This window comes from Gobio gobio (assembly GCF_949357685.1).
Source record: "Gobio gobio genome assembly, chromosome: 24".
NCBI lineage: Eukaryota > Metazoa > Chordata > Actinopteri > Cypriniformes > Gobionidae > Gobio > Gobio gobio.
The window spans coordinates 18,160,296-18,171,802 of record NC_137120.1 but is presented as its reverse complement, the minus strand read 5'-3'; the positions used below and the strand labels follow the sequence as shown (position 1 = coordinate 18,171,802).

The 11,507-nt window shown below is 39.5% G+C and overlaps 1 protein-coding gene across 1 annotated transcript in view; it reads right to left on the bottom strand.

Moving 5' to 3' along the window:
• Nucleotides 1-499: 499 nt before the first annotated feature.
• The window catches only part of map1sa (microtubule-associated protein 1Sa), a 38,018-nt gene continuing 27,010 nt past the window's right edge, over nucleotides 500-11,507 (bottom strand). The window contains exons 5-7 of the mRNA XM_079807879.1: nucleotides 7,988-11,210; nucleotides 4,067-4,263; nucleotides 500-1,866 (exon numbers count right to left, since the gene is read on the bottom strand). Coding sequence (XP_079664005.1) covers nucleotides 1,711-1,866; nucleotides 4,067-4,263; nucleotides 7,988-11,210 — 3,576 coding nt within the window. The 3' untranslated portion in view covers nucleotides 500-1,710. The remainder of the gene's footprint in view (nucleotides 1,867-4,066; nucleotides 4,264-7,987; nucleotides 11,211-11,507) is intronic.

Sequence of the window (11,507 nt, the reverse complement as noted above, 5' to 3'; positions counted from 1 at the left end):
ATATTATCCAAATAACTATATGTATATCCACTGTTTTACAGTGATTTCGCCAAGTCGCATTTAATTTGACTAGGACGAAATTTATTTTTGGTCTTTAATTAATATCTTGATGATGCCCACATTAAAAAACACTATAGTAGCCTATACTATACTAAAATTACTCTAGTAAATTATATATTATATACTATTTTCATTGCATTTAAAGATGTTCATTATAAGATAAGGATTCATTTCTGTATTCTTGACAATATTTTTTATTATATCACAGTAACAAGTACCATAAATACAATGCTATCTGATCATGTACCATGGTAATAACATGGTATTCTTTTAAGTACAATTTATTGGCATGTATAAATGCCATGGAGCATGAATATAATCATCCAGGTGCCACAATTGTATTTCATTAGTATCAATTTGAAAGATTTAACTTGTCATACATTTCTGATCCCTTACGTCACTGCAAATTATAAAAAAGAAAAAAAAAAAAACAATACTGTCATTTTTAATTTAGCTTTATTTAACATTTGAAAATATGCTTACATTTTGGAATTCCATACTGAAATATTTAAGCCTGTTAGTGACATTAACACACTTGCTATATTTGTTTTCTTTTTTGGCTGGTTTCTCCTTATAAGGGAAAGAAAATCTAAAACATAGTACTTGTACCTCATAAAAATCGGCTCAGAAAGGAAAACAATAAAAGTGCAATTTTGAAAACTGTCCCACTAACGGCTTTATAAAGGACCAAACAAAAAATAACATGTTTTATGGAAACGCCTGCAATTAAACCACAATTAAAACATGTTATTTCTCAGAAAGTATTGCAGCCATTGCCGTGACAATGTGCACATTAGTCGAGCCGTCTACTACAGGACATTCAACAAAAACCAAGGTGTTCAGCAAAAAGTATTGACAATTCAAATGACATGCTGCTTTAGTGTTAGTCGATGATGGCAGAACAAACAAGGCATTCATCTTTGTATACATATTACGTTTCTCCTCCAAAAGGAGCCAAGTAAGTGGGACAAAAAGGCAAAGACTATTTTCCACTCTCAATAAATGTAAAATTAAAATGTCACAAAAATAATCTTTACTTTTCTACATAGTGTTTGCAATTAAAGAGTCAATTTCATCTGCCCTACATTTTGAAACCACACTTTCCGATGAACCTTTTAATCTGAAAATCATCATTTGGTGAAATGTTTATCGAGTTTATTAAACAAACTTGCCCTATTTTTCTTAACTTGTTTGAGGTCCCGGACACGGATACACCGTTACCCCGCTGTGCATGACTGTACAGTGAAACGCTGGGATACATCTGCCATTTACAGACATATCAACTGGATATTTATCTCTATTCTACCATAGTTTTCCAAGGGTAATCTAAACTGTGCAAAATGTATGTGCAAGTAATGTAGGACCATGAGCTGGAAACAACAAGATATCAACATGCTAGATATCCATAAGATGCAATGAATTATACAAAATAACCAAACTGCTAAAAACAGCCATAAAAAAAAGAAAAGAAATGGCAATATTGTCTACCCTGTTCACACAGAATCCATAACACTTTAATAAGCAGCAAGTGTATGTGTTAAATTACAGATAAAAAGTCACTGCTGATGAACAGAACTGAAATGAGACATTATTTTGAGAGTGAACAGAAGTGCTCTAGTGATAGGCAGGGGTGTGATTCTTCATGTGTCTTTAAAACTCCACTTTGCATGCCGGGAAGGTCTCGTCCTGCATGGCGACAGTGCTGTTGCTGCCAAGTACTGTGATCGATAGATCTCGCTGGCGTTCGTGGGTCTCCTGGTACCAGGTGTGCATAGTCAGCGAATCAAAGGTGGGGATCAAAGTCACCTGTAAGTGTATGGAAAAACTATTAGTAAAACAGTAAAGTAACTATCTGTTGTTTGTGTGACAACCTGTGTAGAGACCTGAGACCATCAGGGTGAGCAGGGGCGTAGTTTGCCCCCCACAGGGTTCCTACACAATTTTCATTTCAAAATTCCATACTTTTCCAGACTCGGATTTCCAGACTTCCTACAGATTTTCCCGACCATATTTAACTTGTTCTGATAAAATGTTTTCAAATTCAACTGCTAACAAGTGTTACATTCTAAAGATTTAGTATTGCCGTTTTTGCCTTTTATTAGGATAGGAAAGTAGCTAGACGGGAAGTAAGGTGGGAGAGAGAGGGGGGCGGGATTGGGAAAAGTTCATGAGGCAGGACTCGAACTCGGGTCTCCCGAAGCACAACAGCACTACATGGCGACGCACTTACCCACAATGCCATCGGCACCGACAAGTCTGTTACACTCTGAGTCAGAACCTCTATGTAGGCTATCTAATATTTAGAAATCCTATATTAAAATATTGCCTTTTGTGACCTTAACGATCAAAATGCTAAATCAGTCACAATTTTTTAAAGGGTTATTAATTTACCCAAACATTTAATTTCTATCATAATTTACTTACCCTCATGTCATTCTAAACTAATAAGACTTTTGTTAATCTTGGAAATCTTGGACACATGAAGATATTTAAAGGATTAGTTCACCTCAAAATGAAAATGTCCTAATCATTTACTCACCCCAATGCCTTCCAAAATGGCAACCAACTCAGTTGGTTGCTGAAAAACTTAATTTATCTTTCACTGAAGAAAGTAAGGCATGGATATCTTGGATGGCATTGAGGTGAGTAAATGATTAGGACATTTTAATTTTGGGGTGAACAAGTCCTTTAATAAAGGGACTGAAATCTCTCAGATTTAAAATATTAAAAATGTTAATATAATAAAGTCTTATGGTTTTGAAAGACATGGGGGTGAATAAATTACACATTTTCATTTTGGGTGTACTATTCCTTTAAGAACTCCACCATCGACTCTGTTTTATCCTCAAACCCAACTTGCTTTCTCAAACTACAAAGTGCTGTGTTAACCACTGTTGAACTGTGAAAAGGAAGGAACACACAGGTCTGACCTTTACTGCCATAGCTAGGCTACAAGTTTTTCATTCATTGAAAAAAACGATTGTGTATATATTTATTATATACATTTAGAAATTATTAATTTTATATTTAGAAAATGAAATAGGGACAATAGTCTGGAAACATAAATATTTTTCCATACTCTGATTTATTTTTTCCATACTTTTCCAGACCTGGAAATTACTCAAATCAAATTCCATACTTTTCCATACTTTTCCAAACCCTGTAGGAACCCTGCCCCCAATAACCAAAGCAAGCAAGTACAACCCCTCCCCAATATTCACAGCCTACCATGGTTAATGGAAACATAGAATCAGGCTATTAATTAATTACACTTTTATAAGCACTAAGTTGCCGTACGAACCAGTTATCTGCGCAATATGACTGAAGCCCGGTTTATAATTGTGCGTGAGTGATGCGCGAATCACCGTATACTCCAAAAGTGTGATAAGATTTGCGCGAGCAGTTCCTATCACGACGCTGTTGATAAAATGCGAATTCTATTGAGAATTAACCATTTTAAAACGCTCTGGGGAAAGTCGAACGTGACCTAGAACAGCCAAATGAACTAAAAAGAGGAGAAAACATCATTCTGCACCAACATAAACTAGAAAGCTTTTTAAACTACTCATGACTACCTTTACTAGAATTCATCACGTAACGTTCTGTTGTTTTTATTGTGGTACATTTGGATTAAAACTTGACTAATTTTCTAAAAGATAATCTGTTAAGATTTACATCATATCCTATGTAAACAAGGAATTGTTAACTAGGCCATTACTTTTTTGCAGTTATGTTATCAACGAATGTTTGGATGATCCCACAAAAGAACAATTTCCAAAATTAAACAAACAAACAGTCAAACAAATAAATAAATAAACCTCATGAGGGAGCATATGCCCCGGGTCCCCGCTAAACGGTTCACATCCTTGAGGGCAAGTAAACTATCCATACAACTGGATAAACAATGCTAGGGATTATTCAGAAGGTTCTGCTCTTTGTGTAACATTGCTATATGTTCTATCTATATGCTTTGGAAAGGCGATGAATAAATAAAACATCTGCTCACCTGCACACTCGGCCAGGATGCTTTGCCCTCTAAAAGAGAGTCAAGAATAGATCTCATGACTGTTTTCTTGTGCGGCTCATCTCCACTAATTATATAGCAGGATGAACGGAGGCGCCGGAAAAACTCCACGTCGACAGTGGAAGCTGCCGAGCCAGAGGGCAAATATGCCAAGTCCAAACAGACTGAACTGACAGAACCTGCAAAGAGAGGCAATAACATTATGCACATTTGGACTTCAAAATCACATGTATCTATATGTGACCCGTGCTGGCTAATTAGCTACAGGCAAAACAAGTGAAAAATTTCAATTACAATCAATTTTGGTTGAATTTTAACAAAAATAAGTTCATTAAAGGGTTAGTTCACCCAAAAATGAAAATTCTGTCATTAATTACTCACCCTCATGTCGTTCGACACCCGTAAGACCTCCGTTCATATTCGGAACACAAATGAAGATATTTTAGTTGAAAGCTGATGGCTGAGAAAGGCTTCAGATAGGCCTCCATTGGCATTCAGTACATTTACACTCCCAAGACGCATAAAAGGCACTTAAAACGTTGTTACAAAGTCCATCTCACCACAGTGACTCTACAATAATTTTACGATGCGACGACAATAGTTTTTTTTGCGGAAAAAAAATCTAAATAACACCTTTATCCAACTTGTTCTTGTCTTCCGTGTATGCCTCCACGACGCATGCACGAGAATATGACGTAGCGTCGGTGTTCGGGAATCCATGAAATGCACACTTAAGCCCCATTTTGAGCACTACGCCGAGACCTAAAGCACGATCGATGTAGAATCCAACAGCTTAGATACGCGTGTCTTCCTCTGCTTGTAAACAAATCGCTTCTGGGTCATGTGTCCGAACGCCGGATCTGCGTCATATTCTCGCGCATGCGTCGTGGAGGCACACACGGAAGACAAGAACAAGTTGGATAAAGGTGTTATTTTGATTTTTTTTTGCGCACAAAAACTATTGTCGTCGCATCATAAAATTATTGTAGAGTCACTGTGGTGAGATGGACTTTGTAACAACGTTTTAAGTGCCTTTGATGCGTCTTGGGAGTGTAAATGTACTGAATGCCAATGGAAGCCTATCTGAAGCCTTTCTCAGCCATCAGCTTTCAACAAAAATATCTTCATTTGTGTTCCGAATATCTTACGGGTCTTACGGGTGTCGAACGTCATGAGGGTGAGTAATTAATGACAGAATTTTCATTTTTGGGTGAACTAACCCTTTAAGCCCTCATCTAGCGATCCCAATGCTCCATGGAGCAATTAAACATCCAAAAGTACATTTATGTGCGTTTTCTGAAGGGATTCCATTTACTTTGTTTTATTCTGCTCTCTTCTCGACGACTGGCGCTTCCTCTAGGCACAAGTTTGGTGTCATATTAAAGCGCAGTATTCCAACTTTGTGAATATTCATAGCGATTTCTCAGTGGCATGAGTCTGAACCAATGGAATGTGATTTTCAAACTCATGCTGATCTAAACAAAGCAATCTTACTCGCGCTGACACATCCGAAGCGTGCACACAAAGACGCCTCAGACAGCGCGATATACACATACAGTACCTATAGAAAGTCCTCATACCCTGTTAAAATCTTCACCTTTTGTCACATTACACCCTGGAAAATAAGTAACATTTTTGAGCTGTATCTACACATCATAGACCTCCTCATCAAAGTTAAAATAACGTTTAAAAAAATTCTGGAGGATTATTAAAAATTTAAAAGCTAGAATAACAGGAAAAGTCACCAGTGCCTGGATTTAATACTTCATAGAGCCACCTTTTGCTTTAATTACAGCCAGAGGTGTAGCAAGCTTTTCAAAAGTGTGGGGGATGGATGTGGTTTGTTTGTTAACAATAAAAACGATGAATACAATGACAGAAGGGTACAAAAGGTATAACATACAAGATTAATAAATGTAAAAATAAAACACTACATAGACTTCACTATAAAATATACATTGATTCTTATTAAAGTTACTGTATTAGTTTTTCAGTCAAGAACAGAGTGTGCTTTTCTATGTCTTTTGTAGTTTTATTAACATTAAAGTCCCCATAGTAGGAAATAATATGGAAGTCAATGGCTACCATCAGCTGTCTGTGTTCAACAGAAGAAATGAATACAAGTTTGGAACAACATCAGAGTGAGTAAATAATGACAGAATTTTAGAGGTGAACAATTTAAGACGTGCATCTAATATACAGACACACGCAAATTTACTTTCACTTTACACATAACCGACTGTGTTTATGTTAACCTTGTGTGTATTTGACAGTATTAGCACAGTAAGACTACTTAGTCCAGTAATCAAGTGTTTGACAGGCTTTTAGTGCGCGCGCTCTGCGCGTTAAAACGGTACATAAGCACGCGAATAACCGGCAAGGCTTTAAAACGCATGCAAATAATGAACTTTCGTGATCGTGAATAACTATAGTGCTCTCTGTTCTGTGAGTATAACTCTCTGACACCAGCATTGCAAGCGTGTCTAGCACTGTGTATAGTGATTGGATATTTGCTCATATCAGCGCGTAGACTCACAGGCACACTGCAAAAACAAAACAACGCAATTCACAAGCGCGTATTGAACCGTGAATGCTGTACCGAACGGTTTAATATTATAATGAGAATTGTGGCATCCCTAAAGCGTTTGTGCAAAACTGCGGGAAAACTGCAGAAAAAGTGTGGGTGTTGAACCCTCTCACCGGGAAAAGTGTGGGTGTTTCCACGGGTGCGACGCCCCTGATTACAGCCATTAAACTTTTTGGATATGTCTTTACTAGCTTTGCACACCTTTTATTGGGGAATATTTGCCCATTCTGTGTTTGCTTTTCGCCAAGCAAGAAAGAAGCTTTTCCTGAAAAAGGGCCACACTCAAGTGTTGTTTACGCTATGCAAAAATACACATGGAAGACTGAAAATCGTTTAATGTTTTATAGGCTGTAGTTTGTTGTTTCACAGACCGAAGTGCTAAAATAAACACACATGCTTATGAAACGTTGTTTCAGCCTCAAATTATTTCAAAATGTAGGCTATATATCTGGCATAGACTGCAGTATTTAAAATAGCATAAATGCATTAGTTATATTCTCAATTTAATTTACAGAGCAAGTTTTTAGTTTAACTATAGAAGAGGATTAGTGTGTGTCGCACTCACAACAAGACTCGCAACGGGGGGGGGGGGGGGGGGGGTATGGAGGTGGTGTTGGGGGGGGCGTGGCGTCACGATGGGTCAGCCATTGATGATATCGTCCATCGGCACAACCCTAAGTTGAGTATACTGTATATTTTTCCTATAGATATTTGGTGTTGTTAACAGGGATTTAAAGGTGATTTTGTTTTGGAACCTTCAGAAAACTTTAACTCGATTTTTATCAAAATTGACTTTGCTGACTGTAGCTCAGCAAATTGGTGTAGCTCAGTAATTTTGTCTGATCATTTTGTAGGCTTTTTAAATAAAGAATGTGAAAATAACTAACTAACTAATTTATGACAATTTGCTCATTGTGATTCATTTTGCCAGCACAGGTCACATTAGTTGCAGCAGTGGCGCATTGCATGAATTTAGAGACACAACCCATTAGAGAATCCAAGGGTTACTGTTAGCATGCTAAAAATTCATCTCTCGCTAAATATCCTCACCAATCGACTAATCCAGGGTTTCTCAACTCTGGCCTTCAAGATCCACTTTCTTGCAGAGTTTAGCTCCAACCTACCTGCAACTTTCTAGTACTCCCGAAGGCCTTGATTATCTTGTTCATTCGTGTTTGACTAAGGTTGGAGCTAAATTCTGCAGGAAAGTGGACCTGAGGGCCAGAGTTGAGAATCCCTGGACTAGTCAAAAGTCCTGTTCCATCACCAATACATGTACAATTCATATATTTCTGAAAGAAACCATAAACACTCACTGGATGAGGACTTTGAAAGCGCTGGTCTAGATGCACCAATAGCATTGCGGGATGCAGGCCTGGTGTCCAGACTGGATGTAGCCCGAATAGTTCCACTGGCAGACACCGGAGCACCAGTCTTTGTCTTCAAACTTTGTGTTATGTTTGCAGATGCAGTCTTTGAGGACACAGTTGCTAATTTTTTGGTCTTCGACGCTACATTCTTGGAAGATCTACCCTGAGCATCAGCCTCTGGGTCAGCCATGCAGGCGCCAGGCTGGGGTGGCAGCGGTGGTAAATCCTTCATTGGGGCAGGTGGAGGGTCTTCAGAGACATGCTGGGAATTGTGGTGTACCGAATGACTGCTAGGATGGTCATGAGGATGGTGAGGTGGAAAGATGTCACTAGTTTCCTCATCAGAGTCCAAGTCCTCAGTAATGGAGGGACACTCTCCAGTGGCTGGTGGCGCATCGGAATCAGAAACCGAAATGAGAGAGACACTCACAGAGGACGTCGTCTCCTGACCTCCAACTGACTGATGGTCGCTACTACTGCACTGGTGCGGCTCTTGAGAGAGGTCAGGACTTGGGGTAATAACCTCAGAGGACAGTCCCTGCTGGTTCTCTAGAGATTTGTGATGCTCAAACTCACAAGGTGAAACCAGACATAGATCGACATCATGTGGAAGGATGTCAATCTGTGGTCCAAAGAGGTGATTCTCTGATTCATCATATGTGTGGTGACTATTATGAGAGGTTTTTAAAGCTAAAGACATATCTGTTTTTGGGTCACGGTCTGCTAAATGTCCATTAGTGTATGCCAAATTACCGATCTCCTCCGGTGAATGGCAAACAGGCACTTGTTCGAAGGATAACGAATCATCTACTTCAGTGGAGTGTGGAGAGCCAACTTCCGCAGGAAAGGAAGTGAGGCTGGGAGAGGCATCAGGTAGAGTATCTTTAAGTGACGTAGAGGAGAGAAAGCTTGATTGTCTATCTTGTGATGATATGGAGCTGTTTTCTATATTGCTTCTCGAACAACCTGTCATCGAGTTCTTACAGAATACCATCTGACCATCTTCAGATGCCCTGATACCTGCCTTACAATCTTCGCCAGAGACCTGAGAAGCATTGTCAGGGGACTGTGAGTAACGAGGATTCGCTGAACGGTTCTTCACAGAGTCTGTGGGAGAAACTAACTCAAGGGTTTTTTCATCCGAGCTTGTACAGACATCCTCTTTGGGGCATCCGTTAAGCTCTGTTGGAGTAAGATCAAAATTAACACTTCTCTCACTCTTTGGAGTCTGGGAAAGAGGGGAGGAGGGTCCGATAGCAATGTTTGAGCCAGGGTTCCCATCCATACTCCGAAACTTCTCTGGGCTTTCTTCAGTACCTTTTTTAGAGCCATTCACCTGCACGTCATTGTTGCCCGAGGCACATTCAGTTCTTGAGCTTACACGATTGCCTTCGACATCTTGCAATTGCCCATGTTCATTCTCCATTCTCAACCTTTCCAACTGTGCATTGATGTCCTCAGGTGTAGATGTCTTTGACCGGTCTGCACTTACTTCACTTGAGGATTTCAGATTGTCAGGCTCCTTTTTGTCTGGCTTTGGCTTCCCTTTGGTCAAATTATCCTTTTTAGGGACTATCAAATCTTTCTTTAGTGAGCCATTCTTGGCAACTGACTTTCTAGACTCTGCATTGCCTGGCAAATGTCCTGTGGCTTTCTTAACATCCTTACCAAGAGTTTTGGTAGTTTTTTTGTCTTCTGGTTTGACCTCTTTCTTAACCTCTTTTTTTACATCAGGTTTAATATCTTTCTTGGGCTTTGCACTGAGATCTTTTTTCAAGGGTTCTTTCTTTTTCTCTACATTCTCATCTTTCTTTGCAATACTTGTCGGTGGCCGTTCCTCTTTCTTCCTAACTTCCCTCTTTTCATCTTTAGCAGGTTCTTTCTTAGTCACTTGCTTTTCAGGCTTAGATGGTCTTTGTTTCACATCATCTTTTGGCTTTGCTTTTTCCTCACCCTCTTTCCCTTCTTTTGGAATGGTGTCATTAGTGGATTTGGTCTTAGTTTTAGTGTCTTGCTTTTTCAAATCTACTTTGCTTATCTTGTCTTTGAGTGAGGCACTACCAGGTCGAGATTCTTTGGAAATACTCTTAAGACTTTCCTTGCTCCCAGCATGCTTTGGCTGTTTATCCAACTTTGATGCCTCGAGGTCCTTCAAACTAACTACTGGGTGTTTGAGAAACTCTAGATGCTTTAGTCTCTCTAACCCTTCAAAGATCTTGGATTCTGGAGTGCACCCAGGAAACAGAACCCGAATGATCTTTTCTCGAGGATTAGCTGGATGCCATACCAACAAGGCACATATGGAAACCATACAGTCTAGAGGGATTTCTGAGTTTTTTTTGTTTGGATTGCTAGCAGGCCAAGTTTGCAAGAAAGCTTGTAGTTCTTTGCTACCTTTGACTGGATTGAGTACATAAAGATCTAGTCGACCTACACCCATCTTCTGGAAAAGAATCACCGGCTCGATAGCCGGCCCCGCAGAGCGACTGAGCTGTTCTGGAAAAATTGACAACCTTTCTAAATGCTGTAACGTTAGGGCAACTTGATCACAACTTCGGAGGACCCTGGGGTCACTCTGCAATGTTTTGAGTCTTTCTGAAGCATTGAAAAATACAACCCCTATTTCTGGAGATATCAGATTCTTCTGCCAGTCTTCATTGCTCTGCGATCCAGCGGACTCCTCTTCTTGTTCAGCCACTTTTCTGTGAAGTAGGCTGTTTATACCAGGCAGATTATCCACACCAACATGGGTGAGCAATACTGAGTCGACCCGGTCTAGGTGTCTCACCAGTTTCCAAAAACAGGATTGAGTATCAGACCCCCCATTGACCAAGACATTGAAACCATTCACAGCAAAGAAGGCAGAGTCACCTCTTCCTCCAGGAAACACATAGCAGCAGGGACGGGACAGTTTCAGGAAGCCGACTGTACTGGGTGGCACAAGCAGATCAAAAGGCGACTGGGGTTCAAGAGACTCTGACAGATACTCTGTGAACTCCTGAAGGCCCTCCATCTCTGGTAGCACTAATGGAGGGTTGGTTTTAATTTCTATATAATCTTGCAAATTATGCTTTTCTAACTGAGAATTTTTCCACATCCCAGTCTCTGGGCAGCTCAGAGTTAGGCTGGCTTTCTGAGTAGGGTCTGCAGAGCTCAGAAAATCTCCAATCTGTGATGGGGAAAAAAACTTTCTATAAGAAGATAGTATAATAATATTGGTAACACTTTAGTTTAGGGTCCAATTCTCACCATTAACTAGGATATTGGCTGTTTTTTTATTACTTATAAAGCACATATTAATGCCTTATTCTGCATGACCTTATTCAACATCCCTTAATCCTACCCAATACCTAAACTTAACAACTGCCTTACTAACTATTAATAAACAGTAATTAGGAGTTTATTGAGGGACAAAATCGTAGTTAATAGTGAGAATTGGACCATAATCTAAAGTTGGGCATTAATA